Source organism: Anomaloglossus baeobatrachus, assembly GCF_048569485.1.
Source record: "Anomaloglossus baeobatrachus isolate aAnoBae1 chromosome 5 unlocalized genomic scaffold, aAnoBae1.hap1 SUPER_5_unloc_12, whole genome shotgun sequence".
Classification (NCBI taxonomy): Eukaryota; Metazoa; Chordata; class Amphibia; order Anura; family Aromobatidae; genus Anomaloglossus; species Anomaloglossus baeobatrachus.
Window position 1 is genome coordinate 854,013 of NW_027441787.1, and position 22,558 is coordinate 876,570.

Here is a 22,558-nt window from a genome sequence, read left to right on the forward strand (position 1 = left end):
ACACACATAATTGCTTTCCACAAGCAGAGTCATACGTGAATCATGATAGAAATTTTTCCAATTTTATTGAACTCTTCAAGCACCAAGTCGAGGAAAGTGTCCAAAAAATGACCTTGGCTTTCAAGGGGTAAAAGCTTGATTTTGGAAAAACATCAATATGTAGTCCAGTGTCATATAGAAATTATAAAATCCATAAAAACTCAACAAGACCCCTATGCAGCTGACCCACTCCTTTGGAAACAGGTAACTAAAAAGAATCCTCTAGCAGATGTAAGGCCAATCTCATCTTGAATGCACAAGAATGTAGAAATGGACAGATTTATGACCAGTAGAGATAAGAGCAGCAGGTGAACAGAAAAATAGCAGAGAAATTAAAATCCTTTGTTTCACCCTATAGAAAATATGAATTGAGGTTTTATGAACTGCCTCAATATAATAGATAGGAAAGTGATATTTGGAAATTTGTGATATACTGGAGAACACAAAGCATCGTTTTGCATCTATGGGCGATGGCCGGGGTCCTGCCAATTGGACATCGGCCAGATAGGATACCTTGCATAGATATTTTTATCTATCTATGAATAGATATAATCGTGATAGGAAAGATGATTGTAATATCTCCCGTCTGGGACCTCCAGGGGCAAAGATATCAGAAAGTTGGGACCCTCATAATTTTCTAAGACTTAGATACATCCTATAGTTATCTGAAGTCCAGCCCTGTTATGAGTCACCAGTATGTGAGTGTAACTTGTGTTAATAAAAAGCTAATGCCAATTATGATCCTTGTTCAATGAAAGGAATATTGCCATGTAGGATTGCTTCCATTAGACTCCTTCCCTCCATAAATCTAAAGGCAATTTTTGTGACCCAGGTTCAATAATTTTCTTTTGTTATTCCCTTTTATTTTATGTAATTGTATATACTGTATTGTTTTGTTCCCATTTGTAATATCCTTTGTATATTTTATGAACACTGCCTATGTGACGCCCTGGACCAGCCAGGTAGTCACAGTTAGTGCCCCGCACAACACCTGTCCCCTAATAAGGTGTCATCAGCCAAGCAATAAAACCCTACGCCACCTTCCTGAGTGCTTGATGGACACACCAGGGGGCAGAGTCAGGCGGTTGGCCACGCCCACCAAGGAGTTCAGAGAGCCTGAGGTGGGAAAAGTCAGTGCAGTTTAGTCTAGTCTAGTGAGAGCAGTGGAGTGGAGAGCAGTCTGTTAGTGGAAGCAGGCCTGTGTGACAGGTCTGCAGCATACTGACAGGTGCCAGGGTAGGAGTCCGGGCACCTTTGGCTAGGAGGTATACGTAGGCCTCTGCCTGCAGGAGCCGAGAAGACGGCTCGGTGGAACCATGGTGGACCGGGACAGGGTAGTGGCCCGCCGGTACCGACCCGGGGAACCGACTCGTAAACCAGAGCACAAAGGGGGTGTTGTGAATGTCAGTTATGCTTTGGCTGCTGGGAGACTCCCTCTTGTGGCCAGGAATGGTTTGGACAGAGACCAGGTGTGTTGAGCAATGGGCGTTTCCATTGCTAACTCTCTGCTTATTTAAATCCTGGTCTGATAGCAGGCTATGCCGGATGTCAGTTGTTCTTTGTTCACCAGCCTGCTTTGGACCACATCTACCTCAGATAAGTACTTTGCTCTTTATTTGTTGCTTTGTGCTTTTTGCTCTTATCTGAGTTTGTCATTTGCTGTGGTTGTTTTCACTTTATTTGCATGCAGGGATCTTCCCTCTCAGTTGCTTAGCTGGGAACTCCCTGCAGTTATTTTTGGAGTATTGCTCCTATAAGTCCATGTGTTTGTGGCTTTTTTGAATTTGTAATGATTCCTGTTTTCTGTTCATTGGTATGACAAGAGCGCCTGGTATAGGACGGAGTGCAGATCGTGCGATCTGAGGGCTTTTTTGTACTATCAGGAATTTGTAATTTTGTAGGGTTTTTCTCTGGCCACCATCAGCCCCTTTCCTGTCCTTTCCTATTTTAGTCAGTGGGGGCCTCACCTTTGCTAATCCTATCATCTGTGTATTGTGTTTTCCTATATCACCGCAGTCTTTGAATGTAGGCGGCTTGCTATTCTATATCTATTTTCTGAGGTAGAGAGTTATTCATCTTTCCTTCCTTTAGGATAGCTAGTCCTCCTGCTTGGTTCGCGGTGCACAGGATGTTAGTTCACCCCTCGGCTACTTCTAGTTGTGATGGTTAGTAAAAGGATGGCGGCCAGATTAGTTGCCAATGCTCTTGTCACCTTTTACCAATGATTTATGGTGGTCTTCCATGGTTCCGGATCATAACAGGGGGGTACTCAGACCCTGAAACGAGGTCCAGAAACTACTGGACTGAGTTAATTAGCTGATTGCGTCTAGGACTATAGGTCCTTTCCCACCCAAAGTCCCGACTGAAGACAACAGCCCAACGAGGGGGATAGAAAGCCACCTCACAGGCAGGATATCCAATGGGCCAGCGTCTGTGGGCAAAGGGCTCTCCCGACATCCACAAAGCCGGGGAGCGGACTCCTGACGCTGAAGCGCAGGCAGCCCACCAATACAACACGGTGCAGGAGAAAGGTAGAGACCACCAAACCGGGTGGGGGACCAGACTGCAGCCGACTGCGGGCACCGACCACCATCACCTTGGTTTTCCAGAGACTTGTGTGTGTTACTAATCGTGAGTACAACCGTGCCCTCTGGCCGCACACCTCCCTGCACCGCCTAACAAACCCCAACGGGTCCCGGGGCCACCATCCCTACCCACGGAGGGGTTAACATCTTGCTGCGCAACATCTCCCCCGGGTGCCCAGTAACTACAGCGATGGTGTCCACCTTCTCCACAACCCATGGGTGGTGTCACGAACTCACGCATGCTCTAAAAATGCCAGCCCCCCTAAAAATGCCAGCCCCCCTTTCAGGTCGAAGTGGACCACGGGCCCTCCCCCGGGTCCAGAGACGCTCGAGCCACCACTCAGCGAGTCCGGATCCGAGTAGGCTCGGCGGCCGCTGAGCACGGGGCGGTACACCTACTTTTCAGATTATCTAAAATTTAATAGCTTAGTTCCTCTTACTCTAGATATTGCATCCCGAAGCCATATGCTACCTGTAACGTATGTCCAATTGGCCTGTATAAGCGATTGGTGGTGGCAGCTAGCAGTAGTTCCTTTTGTTATTGTGGAGTTGGCAGTGACTGTATCAAGATGTAGATATTTTCCATGAGATAGAAAAGGTTGTATATATCCTATACTCTCACTGTGAGCTCCCCAATAATCGGCCTAGTAATGGAAACAGTCATGGCCTCTTCCGTTAAGCGTTGTTTAGTTGCATAATTATCCTGACAATTGGGGGCAGCAGCGTGCTGTTTTGTGACATCTTGTATCAAACGTTTTTCTGTTTGGGGGTTTATCGTTATACATTGTGAAATTTAAGGACTAATTTACATAGGATTGTGTGAAGGTCCATGAATAAGGAGTATTTATCTATGGTATTTGTGGGACAAATCAAGAGTATTATAGATAGCACAATAGACTACATTTTTGAAAGTTAACAGGAAAATAAATTAAAAATTAGCACGATTATTATTGTCATTTAGTTGACATAAATTTTTTTCCTTAGTTTAGCTAAATAGATGTGTATCTGGCAGTCCTTTAAATGGAATTTGTCACTGGGTTTTGCTATCTTATCTCAGAACAGCATGATGTAGGGGCAGAGACCCTGATTCCAGCAATGTGTCACTTCCTTGGCTGCTTGCTGAAGTTTTGATAAACATCAGTTTTATCTGCTTAAGATCTACCAGTTCTCAAAATGCTGCTGTGCATAAACCCACCCACACCATTGATTGGCTGCTGTGTACAATAAGCAAAGACAGAAAGCTACCAATCATGGGTGAGGCAGGGGTATACAGAGCTAATGGAGATTGCCGATACATGGTAGAAGTTTACTAGTTCTCTAGTGATAATCCCCCAGTGACAATACAGTGATTTTATTAAAACTACAGAAATCAGCCCAGTAAATGAGACTTCAGAGTCCCTCTCTGTCACAGCGTTTGTTAAAAAATATACTCTTAAATATATTTTTCTTCAAATACGTAAAGGCGCATGAAAGAAAGAACTTCAAAAATGTAAAAAATAAATGTATTTTATCTATTTAAAAATGGTTGCCAGGGTTCAGTTACAGAAAGGAAAAACAATATACTTTGTCAGCTTACGGAAAAAAAAAAAAAAAAAAGAGTTCATTTAGTTCATACTGATCAATGGGAAATCTTTACCCATCTCTCCTTGGGTCCTGAATGGCAAGGCAGGGGGTGTCATCTCTTAGGCCGGACAGCGTATGTTCATCTTGCAGCACTGGAGTCTTCTGACAGCAGGCAATGTGGAGGAGCGAGCAATAGCCCCCTCCATCGTGTGTTATATACCAACTGCTCAGTCCATATAGGGTGTTTTAGTTGAACATAGTTCCATATGACATAAGCTTCTAGAGGCTTCGAGAAGATTTAAAAATATCCTTCCATGTCAATACTCAAGTATATTCAATATGGGCATCTTAATATTTATTCCTTATAAACTTTATTAATAACCTATGCCCTCCAACATAAACAGAACTATGAACTTATATGTCCTACTATAAAATATTTGATAACTAGATGTATTAATTTTAGTGCTTTTAACAATCCCCCCTTGAAGCGGGTGGAGTAACCCCGAAAATTAATTAAAAGTTCATTAAAATAACAAATCTTCTTTCCTTATTTGGTGATAATGGATTAATATCAATAATAATGATGAATAATAATTAATTTGCATTATTCATGTTGTAAGTTCAATAATATAATAATGTGAATTCATGTTATGATAGGCCATGACTGATCAATTATATAAAAATATATAACTATACTTCGCTAGACCTAAAAAGAAATGCAAAAAAAAACAAATCCGGTCACCATATGATGTCCTCTGAGTTGATGTCTTCTTATCTCCGATGTAATCCGGCATAAACACAGTCTCTTAGAAATAAATCCTTTGATAAAAATGAATGGTTACCAATTTAATACAGTCCCGTTTTGCGTTTATCATCGTTAGATCAAGTCCATAAACCTTATTCTTTATTACAAAGTCCATAGCCAATGCTGATAAACCACAGTTCATGAGTGTAGAAGAAAAGCAGAAGTCTTTGATGTCTGTGCCGTGTAATTTACATTAGTCACCTTTATCCTCCATGCTGCCTGTTGTCAAATCCTGGAACAGATGTTAAGACGTTCTTGGTCAGCACGACAGGGGTTAACTTTAACACGTCATTGCTCTTCTTAGTATCTGTAGGGAGGTCTTAATGCACAGACCATGTGTCATTGTCCATCCTCGAACCATAAGATCATTGTGTTTCTGAGGTACAAACGCGGTAAGTGTATTTTGTAAGTAACAGTCTTATTTGAGACGTTACCTTTTGGACCTTTTTGCAGAATCCCTTTTAACTTTAGGAAAATTATAAAGTCTTTTTATCTTCTATAATCTTGATTGAAGACTTCATTCCCTAATCTAAATACCAAATATGGCAATAACTATCACTAATAAATGTCACAGCGTATCATAACTCTAATACTATAATACCATGTCATTATTATTATCGTAGAAGTATTAATATAATTGATACTTAGAATGATAAAATACTGCATAATGGTATAGACAATAGTATTCTCATGTAATGACCTTTTTTGTCATTGGTGCATTACCCTTCCAAACCCATAGGTGGCAATGTGTTGAATGTAACCAAAATATAATATAAAATATGAAATAATATAATGTGTACCTATAACATGTATCATATTATAAATATGAAAGGCAACAATGTGGCTTTTTTAGTTAGATCATTTGTAAAATTATAAACCAAAGCAAATAACCTTTTAGAAAAGACTGGATGATTCCATCAAAACACAATAATACCCATTATAAATTATTATTGATTAAAAATATAATACATATTATTTGTAAATTTAGAAAGGTAAACCTAAATGTACCTCGATCTTCCATCTTTATTACTCTAATTTAATTTATTTGATTTGTCTTTTATTAAATAATCTACTATAAGAAAACGTGTAACTATAAGTAATATTTCATCCTTATTGTGTTAACATACTAATATAAAAATAATGTATTACCAGAAAGTAAACAATTGTATATATTGATGAAGGAAGTATCTTTTCTTCCAAAAAGGTGGAACTTTTCCCTTTTAATATGATTCATATTTAATAAAGTAATATTCTTATATTAGATATTACTGAACTAAATATTAAAGTGTTTTCTCAATTGAGATATTTAAAATCTGAAGAAAAAAATAAAAATTGTAGAATTAAGATTTTGATTAAAAATGTGAATATTAAATAATAATTAATATAAAAAATAGGAATCAAAAGGAAAAATGAAAATCGGAATAAAAATAAAAATTGAAATAAAAATAAGGCCTTCTATGTATATAACACCTATGTCTTTAATAATACATAACCTTAATGTTACCAGTATCTTATAGGATTTCCATACCTATTATATCAGTAATTAAGTCATGTAACCTTGCAAATAATACACTTCTCTTAGTATATAAATACATTATGATATACTTCAAATATATATTTTTTTTTATTCCCAATTCTTCCTTTGTACTTGAAATATTAATTATTAAAGTATCCTGTAAACACATATATTTATCAAATATAAAATGTGTGATTGAGACCAAACCTCCCCCTTTCAATATCATGAAATATGATATTATAAAAATTAATATGTTTAGATTAAATTAAATTAAAATTTGTGTTGTATATCTTCAAGACCATATTATAAATATCACTTCCATATTTGAAAAGAAAAATGATTACCAATCTGTGTATCAGTAAAAGAAGTGACTTAACACAAAAGATCCTAACATCTCTATATTAAAGAAATATGTTTAAGAATAAGATATATATATCCGGTATAAATTCCTTCATTTATACTTATGTACTATAACCTATTTATTCTAATAGTATACATACATATATTATAACTTCGAAGTTAAAACAAAAATTCCCTTTTTTTTTTTTTTCTGGATCCAAGTACTCAACATTGACATTAGCAGCTGCTCAAACAATCAATCATTCATAGACACGTCTATGCACACAAGACTGTCATGATTCTTTAAAATATACTTCTACATAGAAACTGACAGACACATATCCCTTTTTTCCAAGTATTCTATGCGCATTTCAAAAATTATGTTACTAATTTGAAGTACTTCTCGAAAAAATACAAATTCCAATGTATTACATACTGTACATTTGACCATAGAACAAACATTTATTATTAGCTTTAGTAATTCAAGTCACATGCTCTGGTTACGTGCAAAGAACACCATTCCAAAACAGCAAGCAGTTTTACTACACTCCAAAGCTCAGATTACATTTCTAATAACTCTAAAGAAGATGTATGTATATTCATAAAAGAAATGTTAAAGTAATAGTTCTCTGGCAATTGGTACCTGAGAAAATAATATTATTAATCGTGCTTTCGCGATTAACCTTACCCAATAAAATATATGTTACCTGATTGAGGACAAGAACAAATGCATAGATAAAAAATTAATACTTCATCAATCTGCTTTACTGATAAATTCTGAGGGAAATAAAAGAATAAAATTATTATCATATTTATGATAAAAATGAAAACACTTAAAATCTGTTACTTTCTCTTATTATTTTATTTTAAATATTATTATTCATATACAGAGATCAAATTATTAATTTCTAACATAAAACTATCATTTTACTAAATGAAAATATGACCTTGATTTACTATCACTACCTTTAATATATATATATATATATATATATATATATATGCATAGATTCACTGTATATGAATAAACATATTTATCAAACAATAAAATTAATTTACCCAGAAATCCACTTTATTTAGCTGAAGACCAAACCTAAATTTTTCTTCAAAGAAAGATTCGGTTTAGTTTGTCCCTTAAATGAGAAAGAATTTCTCTCTCTGAAAGACCCCCCAGCTGTCGCTGACTATCAAATTCTAGCCCAGGGAGAGGATCTCCACAAGACACCTGTTTCTGTTTTTCAAAGCTTTTACTCATCATTTGTCTGGAATCCTCAATCCCAGTGACCAATCCCTCCACTGGAGACATGGGTTTTTCCTGTGGAAAAGGATTTTTAGATGATAAAAATTGGGGTGGATTGTATGGTTTGTAACACGTATGCATCTTCCTCCGAATTTCATACACCCTGTCACAGAAATATCTGGATCTGGGAGACACTATTGATTTTTTACAGAATCTCTTCCTTTTTCGTGTTGGTTTTTCAGAATTAATTAATTTCTGTTTTGATTGACTTTGGCGACTTCTAACAAAATCGATAAATGTCGTACATTCGAATAGGGACTTTTTATTTAATGCCACCGCACAGGCTGCATTGTCAAGGAAATGAAATTTCTTGATGAATAAACGTATCATTCCATCCAATCTGACATTTGGAATGACCGCCCTATACAAACGTTCAAAAACGGACATAAATGAGAACGTACTCTCATTCTGTTCAATTTGTAATTCCTTCAACATCTCATAATTTGGATCAGGTTCATTCCTTGCACAGAAGATGAGACTTTCCAGCCTTATGATATCGTTATCATTTGAACAATCAAATGTCTCATTGTCAGAAGACTTTTTTAATGCCAATTGTCTAAAGAAATGCTGAGGTATCCACATACGGAATAACTGATTCGTCTCACTATTGGTTAAATTTAACTTCTCAATGGAACTTTCAAATATCTCTGAATTTCTGCAAACATGTATTTTAGGATTATATGCGGGAATTAATTTGCATATGTCCAATAAATTTTTTCTAAGTTTAATCCCTAACTTAGCCTGTTCCATTTTTAGAAACTGATCGTCGCCATTCTCTCTCTCCACGTGTCCTTTCTGCACGTCTCCCACTCTGGCTCCTCCCCCTTCTGGCTTCTCTACGTCATTTCCTGCTTCTTTCCCAGTATGCTGTAAACCACCTTGATTATGTAGCACATGTCTGCCGCCATTATCAAAATTCTGATTTGAATTACAGTCTAAATCTGATTTATCATTTCCAACATTACAGTCAGAATTCACAATATTACTGACTGACATTCCAGGTTCTAAGCAGTCTTTGGATTTCTCTGTCACTGACTCTCCTGACAATTCAGGTTGTCTATTTCCACCATTTTTACACTTTTCTACGATTAACTTGTGAAAATCATAGACTAAATGACAGACATTTCTGATTTTCTGTTTCTCTCTATTAAAAGACCTTACACATTCTACACGTGAATTCTCAAGTTCACACTCCTCATAAAAGCGTAACCAAATCTCTTCCACATTAGAAATATCTGAATAAGTGAACTGAAGTTTACTTTGCTTAACATATGAAGAGATAAAATCCATTTTCTTACCTGAAATGATCAGATGATCTGATGGATGATCCTGTAAGACTTGATTCACCTTGCTCAGCACGTCCAATACTTCTTATGGACTGACTTTATCTTTCTTGCTCAAAAATACGTCAAAAGTTAACTTCTGTAGCTTTGTAAAGACTTTAAAGTTCATTAAAAAAAAACATTCATGCAACTTGACTTATACGTATTTCCTAGGTTCTGCATGATTTTTTATAAATTGTCGATTCCTGATCCTTTGCAGGAGATACTTGAGACTTTGACTTCGACCCCCCTTATGCATAAAAAAAAAATCACGAATGGGTGGCTCACCAAATGTTAAAAAATATACTCTTAAATATATTTTTCTTCAAATACGTAAAGGCGCATGAAAGAAAGAACTTCAAAAATGTAAAAAATAAATGTATTTTATCTATTTAAAAATGGTTGCCAGGGTTCAGTTACAAAAAGGAAAAACAATATACTTTGTCAGCTTACGGAAAAAAAAAAAAAAAAAAAAAGAGTTCATTTAGTTCATACTGATCAATGGGAAATCTTTACCCATCTCTCCTTGGGTCCTGAATGGCAAGGCAGGGGGTGTCATCTCTTAGGCCGGACAGCGTATGTTCATCTTGCAGCACTGGAGTCTTCTGACAGCAGGCAATATGAGGAGCGAGCAATAGCCCCCTCCATCGTGTGTTATATACCAACTGCTCAGTCCATATAGGGTGTTTTAGTTGAACATAGTTCCATATGACATAAGCTTCTAGAAGCTTAGAGAAGATTTAAATATATCCTTCCATGTCAGTACTCAAGTATATTCAATATGGGCATCTTAATATTTATTCCTTATAAACTTTATTAATAACCTATGCCCTCCAACATAAACAGAACTATGAACTTATATGTCCTACTATAAAATATTTGATAACTAGATGTATTAATTTTAGTGCTTTTAACAGCGTTTGGCTGCGTAAAATGCTCCCTGACTTTCTATTTTTCCTGCTATCAGTATTCATTGTACTAGGTATCTCCTATGTTGGGTTTTCATCCTTTTCCCATTAGGACCTAAGGGAACTCTTATTCCCTTTAGTTGCTAATAATCTGTATTTTCCCTTGGGTTTAAATACTGTCATGTTCCCTGGACTTGTGCTGGTGATATTCAGTTCCTTCACAAGGTCCGGATGCAAGCAGGTGGCTTGCACGCATCAGTAGGATCGTTGTTGCTCTTTACTGAACTTTTTACTGAGTCGTCTAGAAATAAGTTGTTTGTTGTTTGCCTTGTTTGTTATCTCTGTGTGTCCTTTATTCTGATTTTTAATTAAGTAGTAAACAGTTAAGGTCCAGTCACACTAAACAACTTACCAGCGATCCCAACAGCAATAGGGATCGCTGGTAAGTTGCTAGGAGGTTGCTGGTGAGATGTCACACTGCGACGCTCCAGCGATCCCACCAGCAACCTGACCTGGCAGGGATCGCTGGAGCGTCGCTACATGAGTTGCTGGTGAGCTCACCAGCAACCAGTGACCAGCCCCCAGCGCCGCGTGGAAGATGCTGCGCTTGGTAACTAAGGTAAATATCGGGTAACCAACCCGATATTTACCTTGGTTACCAGCGCACGCAGCTACACGTGCAGAGAGCAGGGAGCAGCGCACACTGAGCGCTGGCTCCCTGCTCTCCTAGTTACAGCACACATCGGGTTAATTACCCGATGTGTGCTGCAGCTACATGTGCACAGAGCAGGGAGCAGCGCACACCGCTTAGCGCTGGCTCCTTGCTCTCCTAGTTACAGCACACATCGGGTTAATTACCCGATGTGTCCTGCAGCTACATGTGCACAGAGCAGGAGCTGGCACTGACAGTGAGAGCGGCGGAGGCTGGTAACAAAGGTAAATATCGGGTAACCAAGGACAGGGCTTCTTGGTTACCCGATGTTTACTGTGGTTACCAGCCTCCGCAGAAGCCGGCTCCTGCTGCCTGCACATTTAGTTGTTGCTGTCTCACTGTCACACACAGCGATCTGTGCTTCACAGCGGGACAGCAACAACTAAAAAATGGCCCAGGACATTCAGCAACAACCAACGACCTCACAGCAGGGGCCAGGTTGTTGCTGGATGTCACACACAGCAACATCGCTAGCAACGTCACAAAAGTTGTTCGTTAGCAGCGATGTTGCTAGCGATGTTGCTTAGTGTGACGGGGCCTTTAGTGACCGAATCCCATTAAATTCACAAAATCCCAGCATAGGTATCATAAATGTTACTTGCTCTTCATCAAGAGATAGGCCCCTTTCAGTTCTGGTCTCTTCTACACCCATAATCTAAACTGTAATAAAGGTTTGTGGACAGAGATGAGTGAACCTGAATAGTAAAGTTAGGTGTTTGTACCAAATACAGATTTGTAAAAAAAAAATCAGTGTTAGGCTATGTGCGCACGTTGCGTAATTACATGCAGTTACGCTGCGCTATGTAGCGCAGCGTAACTGCATGCGTCCTGCGTCCCCTGCATAATCTATGAAGATTATGCAGGAGCCGTGCGCACGTGGCGTCTTAGAGCGCAGCGATTCGGCTGCTGCCCGAAGCGCGCGTTCTAAGAAGTGACATGTCACTTCTTCCGTGCGCTTTGCCGGCAGCTCCTGCTCTGTCTATGGCAGGAGCTGCAGGCAGAGCGCATGGAATCGGCTTTTTTTTTTTTCACTACGGACATTTTCTGCAGCGATTTGAAGCGCACGTGTGCTGTTCAGATCGCTGCAGAAATTTCTGCAGTGACAGTACGCCACATGTGCACATAGCCTTAGAGTTCGGAGTTTTTGTGCTTTATGTATCCTAACCACTCGATCTAGCATTGCTGTGGTCAGGTACACTCAGTGTTCGGCCCAGTGCGATCCGCTTGCAGTGTGTGAATGGCTTTCACGGGGAGGTAAAAACATTGTTATAGGATGTATTGTGTACAAGGAAAAAACCTGCCCTCCCTTCCTCTGTAATAAATACTCTGTTAATGGCTGGATGCATGTGGGCGGAGACCCGAACTGCCCAATCAGTGACTTCCAATGGGGTTTAGGACCAGTCCAGTTCCCAAACTGAACTTTATTTAAGGTCCGACTGAAAAAGCCAAACCCGAACTTCAACGGGTCCGCTTTTCTCTATTTGTGGAAAGCCCCACAAAAAAAACCAATCCCTTTGGATATCAGACAGATAAAATCCTTCAATGTTATTACAACAATTATCTTTTGTAAAAGGGATCGTTTTTATAGTATAAAGGGCCCAATTTATGCGGGGGCCACTCCTGATTCATGAAGTGGGGCATGCATCGTCTGGAATCTGGAGCGTTTGATGAGTGGCATGTGCCTCCTAGTGTCATGCTAGAAATATTACTCCCTTCAGGAGTGAAATTTCTGGCATAGGGAACACCACAGCTAGTCATGAATTTAAGGAGCTGTGGTATCACGTTCCCGTCCCACTCAAACCCTGCCAATATTAGAGTGAAAATGGCAAAAGCCACCAAAATTTGGCACAACTATGAATTGATACAAATTTTTGTGACTTTTCAAAGCTTTTGTGCCATTTTTTTGGCATAAAAGCTTTGATAAAATGGGACCAGAGCATCTTAACAACTTCCACATATTTAGGATGCAGAATGCGATTCACTTCTCCCCTGTCACAGCTGGGGAAAGAAGCTATACCATCCGTACAGTACAATACAAAGGGAAGGGGAAAAGAATGCCCTATCACTAGGGAAAGAGGGAAGTGACAATACAGCTCACCCTCACTGCCCCTCACCAACCCTATATGGGTTCTATACCTGTCGCCCAGCAGGAATACCTCACCCTATTTGGGGGATTAATAAAGTGGTAAAAGAGGGTGTTTATTGTCTTTTATTCCAAATAAAGGATTTTTTTTGGGTGTATGTGTTTATTTACTTTCACTTACAGGTTAATAGTGGGGGGTGTGGGGTGTGGCCTGGCTGGAGATGTGAGAGGAACTAAGAGGGAGAGCTCCTGGAACTGCCGATTATCCTGACTTCCACTGGGCCGTGGAGAGGACAAAAATCATCCGTACAGAAACCAGAGACCACCCTGCACTTACTGCACAGCCTGGTCGGTGGTTACATGGCCAGGGGGACGAGCAGGAGGCAGAAGGAGGTGGCGGCAGGAATTGAAGGTACTGCACAAAATGGTGGTGGGACACAGACACCAGCCTCCAAAGCAGGGAGAGCTGCAGCCATGCACGCTGCTGAAAAACTGTCTGAGTATGCCAAGGGCACAGAACGCAGGGCTCCCACGGTACACAGGGATGAAGGAGCTGAACTGGGGAGCTCCATGCAGCACAGCCCTCACAATACAGTGGAGGAGGAAGGAGGAACTAGTGCAGACTCATTATTATTACAGCAAGGTTTGCAAAACAAGCTGGAGCCCCCTGCATCCATGCATAATAAATGTCCCCCTGAGCCTGCCACAACTTTGCAGGGTGCTGAGCCCACTCTGAAAGACGTGCTTGCTGCTATAGCTCAAAATGGCTCCATGATGACATCCCTCAGCTTCCAGATGGGCCAAATCATGAAGGAGTTATCAGGTGTGAAACAGAGCCTCCAAAAAGTGAATGACTGCATGACGGCGTCAGAGGGGAGAATCAGTGACTTAGAGGACAAAATGCCCCAGGTTACCAGTGACTCCCGCAGGCATGATCAGCAACTGGCATTTCTACTTAACAAGACAGATGATTTAGAAAATAGACTGAGGAGAAACAATGTGCAGCTGATAGGGGTTCCAGAAAAAACGTAAGGCACAAATCCGTCAGAATTCTTTGAGAGATGGCTACAAAAAGTATTTGGTGCAGAGGTCCTATCCCCCCTATATGCTGTAGAGAGAGCCCAGAGAGTGACCACCAGACCCCTGCCTCCGGGAGCTCCTCCAAGACCTGTCCTGGTGAAACTACTACATTATAGAGACCGGGATGCGATCCTAAGAGCGGCTAGAAACAAAGGGTCCATAACGGTGGACGGCCATAAAATATCCCTCTTTCCTGATTATTCCGTTGAAATTTCAAAAAGAAGAGCTCAATTCACAAATGTCAAACGACGCCTGAGAAATGCACAAGACAGATGGAATACATCCCAAATTGGGGTGCATAGCAAGGTGGAGGTCAACCACCGACCAATTCAATGAAAAAAAAACAAAAAGCCAGCACCAAATGTGCACTTCAGCACTAAACATTCCAAACTGTACTTATTATAAAAAAATTTGAGATTTTTGGCAAAAAATTGCAATTTCTTGAGCTGCCTCGCCACGTCACGGCAAATCTCATTTGAGGCAGTCCTACACTAAAATATTTTTATAAAATGTGCCATACGGCCTCACATATGAATAGTAGAACTGCTCTTAGCAGCACTCACCTGGTCTATTTCAATCCCGTACCCATGACTGAGTCATGGCTGTGGGCGGGACAGGTCCAAGCAAATGCTGCATGAAGTAAATAGCCTGTGGACAAAGCCTGATGACTTAAATGTGAACAGTCACCAACCGCCAAAATCTAGACAGCTGGAATACATCCCAAATTGGGGTGCATAGCAAGGTGGAGGTCAACCACCGACCAATTCAATGAAGAAAAAACAAAAAGCCAGCACCAAATGTGCACTTCAGCACTAAACATTCCAAACTGTACTTATTATAAAAATTTTAGAGCAGTTCTACTATTCATATGTGAGGCATGAATGGATGCAGGGGGCTCCAGCTTGTTTTGCAAACCTTGCTGTAATAATAATGAGTCTGCACTAGTTCCTACTTCCTCCTCCACTGTATTGTGAGGGCTGTGCTGCATGGAGCTCCCCAGTTCAGCTCCTTCATCCCTGTGTACCGTGGGAGCCCTGCGTTCTGTGCCCTTGGCGTACTCAGACAGTTTTTCAGCAGCGTGCATGGCTGCAGCTCTCCCTGCTTTGGAGGCTGGTGTCTGTGTCCCACCACCATTTTGTGCAGTACCTTCCATTCCTGCCGCCACCTCCTTCTGCCTCCTGCTCGTCCCCCTGGCCATGTAACCACCGACCAGGCTGTGCAGTAAGTGCAGGGTGGTCTCTGGTTTCTGAACGGATGATTTTTGTCCTCTCCACGGCCCAGTGGAAGTCAGGATAATCGGCAGTTCCAGGAGCTCTCCCTCTTAGTTCCTCTCACATCTCCAGCCAGGCCACACCCCACACCCCCCACTATTAACCTGTAAGTGAAAGTAAATAAACACATACACCCAAAAAAATCCTTTATTTGGAATAAAAGACAATAAACACCCTCTTTTACCACTTTATTAATCCCCCAAATAGGGTGAGGTATTCCTGCTGGGCGACAGGTGTAGAACCCATATAGGGTTGGTGAGGGGCAGTGAGGGTGAGCTGTATTGTCACTTCCCTCTTTCCCTAGTGATAGGGCATTCTTTTCCCCTTCCCTTTGTATTGTACTGTACGGATGGTATAGCTTCTATCCCCAGCTGTGACAGGGGAGAAGTGAATCGCATTCTGCATCCTAAATATGTGGAAGTTGTTAAGATGCTCTGGTCCCATTTTATCAAAGCTTTTATGCCAAAAAAAATGGCACAAAAGCTTTGAAAAGTCACAAAAATTTGTATCAATTCATAGTTGTGCCAAATTTTGGTGGCTTTTGCCATTTTCACTCTAATATTGGCAGGGTTTGAGTGGGACGGGAACGTGATATCACAGCTCCTTAAATTCATGACTAGCTGTGGTGTTCCCTATGCCAGAAATTTCACTCCTGAAGGGAGTAATATTTCTAGCATGACACTAGGAGGCACATGCCACTCATCAAACGCTCCAGATTCCAGACGATGCATGCACCACTTCATGAATCAGGAGTGGCCCCCGCATAAATTGGGCCCTTTATACTATAAAAATACTTATTATAAAAATTTTGAGATTTTTGGCAAAAAAATTGCAATTTCTTGAGCTGCCTCGCTACGTCACGGCAAATCTCATTTGAGGCAGTCCTACACTAAAATATTTTTATAAAATGTGCCATACGGCCTCACATATGAATAGTAGAACTGCTCTAAAATTTTTATAATAAGTACAGTTTGGAATGTTTAGTGCTGAAGTGCACATTTGGTGCTGGCTTTTTGTTTTTTCTTCATTGAATTGGTCGGTGGTTGACCTCCACCTTGGAATACATCCCAAATTGGGGTGCATAGCATCTGTCTAGATTTTGGCGGTTGGTGACTGTTCACATTAAGTCATCAGGCTTTGTCCACAGGCTATTTACTTCATGCAGCATTTGCTTGGACCTGTCCCGCCCACAGCCATAACTCAGTCATGGGTACGGGATTGAAATAGACCATGTGAGTGCTGCTAAGAGCAGTTCTACTATTCATATGTGAGGCCGCATGGCACATTTTATAAAAATATTTTACCTTTGTAGGACTGCCTCAAATGAGACTTGCCGTGACGTGGCGAGGCAGCTCAAGAAATTGCAATTTTTTGCCAAAAATCTCAAAATTTTTATAATAAGTACAGTTTGGAATGTTTAGTGCTGAAGTGCACATTTGGTGCTGGCTTTTTGTTTTTTCTAGATTATAGATGTGGGCCCGGTTGAACTAGCCCTTGAATACTATTTTCAGGACAACTGTACTGGGGAGATGTCGCTTAACACTGTTTGGGATGCCATGAAGGCCTGTTTGAGGGGATCACTGATACAGGGGGTCAGTAGATCTAAAATTAAGTCGGCACAATTTGAAATTTTTCTTAAAGAACGGGTCCAGACGACAGAACAGAAGTACATTCTGTCAGGGGATACACGGGACTTACTGGAATGGAATGAGGCACAAGAAGCATATGACTCTCACATTAAGGAACGGGCCACTAACAAAAGACTTTTTTCATAACAGATTCTTTGAAAAGAGCGAAAAAGCGGGTTATTTATTAGCGGTGATTGCTAAAGCACAAAGGGGGAACACATTTGTGGGGGCGCTAAGGGACAAAACCGGGACCATAGTCAATCAACCTGACCAAATTTTGGCTACCTTCTCTGAATTCTACGAACAACTTTACAGTACTAATCTGCAATATGATAGGGAACAGATAGCTTATTACCTGAAAGACATCCCCTTGCCCTCATTTTCAGATGGGGACAGGGTATACCTAAACAGTCCACTCACACTGGAAGAGTTGCATTTAGCAGTGTCCTCCATGCCCAATAATAAGTCACCGGGTTCAGATGGGATCCCCACAGAGATTTACAAAAAGTTTGGAGACATCCTGCTCCCCCAGCTGCTGTGGACCTTCTAGGTAGGCATGAAAAATATATATTTACAAGCATTTATTAACAAAACAAGTTTTGAAATGCAATTATATACAATGTGATATACTTCAGAGTTCCTATCTCCAATCTGGGGCTGCGCTTTTTAGTAAATAAAGCATTGGGCAACCTGAGATTAGTGAATAATCTAAATATAATCCAGTATCAAAACCTTTTACAAATGTTCCTAAAGGCTCTCGAAATGAACAACTTACTAGCAGAGTTAAGCCTGAATTTCCATTTTGTGGGATCTCAGTGTGCAGAGCGGGATCCCACAAATCTCTGCGGCTGCTCTAAGCACGAGACATTGCTCTCAACTAATCCAGCGCAGTCACATACTTTAAGATTTTACTGAACTGCTTAAGAAGGATGCCGCAGAGCTGGGGTCGTAGAGCTCACTCTTTTACTGTGAGAGTGATCGCTGAGGGCTCTGGGATCTCACAACCTGGAAGTTTCTTTCGGGGGACATTAGGGACACTTCTAAAAATTGTCAGAAGAGTTTAGTGAAAGAGGGTGGTGCCTGAAACGGTCAGACAGATTCACAACAATTTGTGCCCTTTTAGGATATGTGATTTTGACTATTGTACTTTTTTACTTTTACTATTAACCAATTTTAGTATTTTTCAGACTGTAAGACACATTCTCCCCCCTCCCCCCCAAAAAAAAATGTGTAGGAAAAGGGGGGGGTTGTCTCATAGTCCGAGTGCTCCTGCTGGAGGGGTGGCAGTGGACAAGTGGGTCACAGGAGGCAGGAACCAGAGTCAGGGCTAACACTGTGCCCACTTATAACGAAAGTGAATATTCACTGCTGCTCACTCTCATAATGCCATCTACCTCTAGGCACTGAAGCTGCCATTGAGGAGTGGGAGAAATTATGGGTGTGGGGAGCAGTGACTATTCCTTATCTTTAATGATGGGCACACATGATCACCCAGCTGCCAACTTACTGCTGCGGCTGGATGATCTCTAATAGAGAATGAATAGTCACTACTTCACAAGCCCATAATCTCGGGTGTATGGGAGCAGTGAATATTCCGGCAGCTGATGTCCGCATGTAACTGCAGGTGCATGGCAGTGACGTCATGCAATGCGTCACTTACACACTGAATTCACTTGCCAGGATCAAAGACAGCACCACACACTGGGGGAGCAGAGGGATGGTGTGTACAACCATTTTTTATGTCTGCAGTATGATGAGGGACATATATACCAGGATAATGGCAGGGAAAGACATATCATTGGTGGAACATGCGGCCCAAGAGGTAAGGGGGCTCATTTTCACCTGTAAATACCAAGATGGGGATTATATATTCCATATATACCAGGATAAGGGCTATATATTCCAAAAAGGGCCCAGGATGAAGATTGTGTACCAGGATGAGGGCCATATATACCAGGATGAGGACCATATATACTAGGATGAGCCAAGGATGAGGGCCATATATACCAGGATGCAAGCTATATTTACCATGATGGGACAAAGATGGGGAATATATATACCAGGATGAAAGACATATACACCAGCATGATCGACACATATAACTGGAAAGGGCCCAGGATGGGGGACATTAGTACAGAATTGGGGGATATTATCACTATAAAAGTGACAGCAGCAGATCCCCCCCCACATAAGTGTATCATGACTACATTTTTTGCTTCAAATCTTTTTCCTATTTTCCTCCTCTAAAACCTAGGTGTCTCTTATGGTCATAATAATACAGTAAGTTTAAAAAGAAAGAAAATGGTGCTTTCCATGACCAATTCTTACTTGAGCAATTAATTTTTGGATAAAAACCTTTGACTCACGATACATCATGATGGCTTCTCCCATGTGACTCATCTGACAAGAGGACCTGATTAATGATAAAAACATTTGCCAAATTTCAAAGGCAAGAATGGCTCTTCTACTGTGTGTGTTTTCTCAGGGTCGACAAGACTTGATTTACCAGTTAAACATTTCAAATATTCACAACATGAAAAAGGTTCCTTCCCTGTGCGGCTTCTTCAGATGTTTAACGAGTTCTGATTTCTGAGAATAACATTTTCCACATTCAGAACAAAAAAATGGTTTATCCCCTGTGTGAAGTTCTCCATGGTCAACAAGAGTTGATTTCCTAGTAAAACATTTACCACCTTCCAGGCAAGAAAATTGCTTCTCCCCAGTGTGAGATCTTTGATGTCCAACAAGATTTGATTTCCGAATAAAACATTTCCCACACTCTGAACATGAATATGGCTTCTCCCCTGTGTGAATTTTCTGATGTCTAACAAGGTCAGATTTCTGAATAAAACATTTCCCACACTCTGAACATGAATATGGCTTCTCCCCTGTGTGAGACCTTTGATGCGCAACAAGTTCTGATTTCCGAATAAAACATTTCCCACACTCTGAACATGAAAATGGCTTCTCCCCTGTGTGAGATCTTTGATGCTCAACAAATTCAGATTTCCGAATAAAACATTTCCTACACTCTGAACATGAAAATGGCTTCTCCCCTGTGTGAGATCTTTGATGCACAACAAGATTTGATTTCCGAATAAAACATTTCCCACACTCTGAACATGAAAATGGCTTCTCCCCTGTGTGAGATCTTTGATGCTCAACAAATTCAGATTTCCGAATAAAACATTTCCCACACTCTGAACATGAAAATGGCTTCTCCCTTGTGGGAGCTGTTTCATGTTCCACATCCCTTCTGTAACTTTCATTTTGCTTACAATTCTGTGAAAAAAAATCGGAATTTTGGACTGGTTTGAAAAGATCAGTTGTTAAAGCTTTCCGAGAAAGGACTGGAGGTATATCTGGGACAACAGCATGCTCTTCATATGTATCATGTGTTATACTTTGATCATCTGTTTTAAATTCTGAAGATATCAGATTTACATCCGAACTCCCAATAGAGTCATCTGCTAAAAATAAACACAATGTTATTATTTTATAATGATATCTTGAAAATACATTTATTTTTTTTAAACCATAATATCAGAAATTAAATTAGGAAAAAAATGTATTCTGAATCTGCTATCTAATTTTGACATCTAAGAATTACATCTTCGTTACTTCGGATCTCCCATTCCTAGCACCAGTTCTCTGGAATGTGTTACAGTAAATAATCTGATGGATTGTCACAATGTGATTGCAAGATAATGAGGGACAGGGGGCTCCTATACTGTCCCGCACACTAGGGGACCCTAAGGTATTCCTAACCTCTGGATTACCCCTGAAGATGGAGATGCCGGAGTCCCGTGCATTACGGTTTTCCTGATCAGATTTATTCTGTGATCGCCTTGGGATGAAAGGGACAGGAGTATGATGGAAACACAGATTAAGACAGATGGGACAAATTGCAAACTCATAGAAATAAACAGTGACAGACTAAGGAGAAAAGCAAGAGGAGGAAGGTAGCAACAAAAAGACAACAAGAGTTAACACCACAACAGTTCACAGCAATAATGCACAACAACCACCTGTAAGTCTGGATCACAAAATCTCACCAGATCAGTATAGGTAACCTATAACTGGCATTAATGAAATAGTCCAGCCAGCATATACAGAACGGGAGCAAATGATACTTTCTCCTCTACAGCATGTGATGAAAGACATTGTCAAACATGTCCTTAAGCAGTCCTATGATTGGCATACAAATAAAAGGAGAATGGGGGCCCTGTGAAACTACTCAGTTTCCACTTCCTTTCCCCTAATGCCAGTCCTGTATGCCAGCCTGTTGTCTGTTCAGTTCATTTAGACTTCTGTAATTAAGAGGCCTTTGGTTCCATCATGTCAAATTACTTTGCAATCATCAAAGGTCCTTAAACAATCAACCTTAGAATACACCTGGTGGGGACCCTAAGAGAGTTGGGTTCCTGAGAAATTGTGAATTTGACTCCTCCCAATGCTGGCCCTGACTGTAACTAGGCCTTATTTTTGGAGTAGGGCTTATATTTCAAGTATTCTCCACAAATCCCATAAAATCGTGCTATGGCTTATTTTGGGGGTAGATCATATTTTCAGGGAAACAGGGTATTCATGAACCCTCTGCAGATCTTTCAGTTGCCTTCATAATGACATAGAGATGGCACTGGAAACAAACAGCAGAAGAAGCAGAAGCAAAGAAAATACAGCTGAAAAACCAGAGCAAAAAGTCTAAAAATGTAAACACAAAATTAGTGCAGAAAGTACATGAGTAGATATCTCTTACTGGATAGAGCTGGAGGAAACACATCCTGAGGAACATCGGGATCTTCTTGTTTACAGTCCTGTGGGAGAAGAGGACGGGGACATCTCTCTGGTGTTGTCCTCTTACTGGATAGAACTGGAGGAGACACATACAGGGACTGAATTCATTCCTAACATACAGATAATTATAGGCCGTGTGTATTTAGTCCTGTCTATTACCTGGTGATGTGAGTGGCTGGGGAACCTCCATCATGACGTCCTTGTACAGATCTTTGTGTACTTCTAAATACTCCCACTCCTCCATGGAGAAATAGACGATGACGTCCTGACACCTTATAGGAACCTGACACATACAATGATACCGTCACCCCCGATCCCTTCATAGCATTACTGTATAATGTCCCAGCATTCCCAGCAGTGTCACCTCTCCAGTCAGAAGCTCAATCATCTTGTAGGTGAGTTCTAGGATCTTCTGGTCATTGATGTCCTCATGTATCGGGGGGTGAGGTGGAGGCCCCGTGATTGGGCTCAGGGGTCTTCCCCATCCCTCAGACACAGGGGCCTGACAGCGCTCACTAGAGGTCTTCTTCACTACTGTGTAATCCTGGTTATGGAGAGACACAGTAATAATCTCACTCCAGACATTTCCAGAGTCCTCACCTCTCCAGTT

The 22,558-nt window shown here is 40.6% G+C and overlaps 1 protein-coding gene across 1 annotated transcript; it reads right to left on the bottom strand.

The window, feature by feature from the left end:
• Positions 1-386: 386 nt before the first annotated feature.
• LOC142258814 (uncharacterized) lies at positions 387-20,786 on the bottom strand. The gene is made up of 3 exons (XM_075331405.1): positions 20,773-20,786; positions 19,842-20,659; positions 387-391 (listed from the first exon to the last, which is right to left on the bottom strand). The coding sequence occupies exons 1-3, from the start codon at positions 20,784-20,786 to the stop codon at positions 387-389; spliced, it is 837 nt and encodes a 278-aa protein (XP_075187520.1).
• Between the last annotated feature and the right edge of the window lie 1,772 nt (positions 20,787-22,558).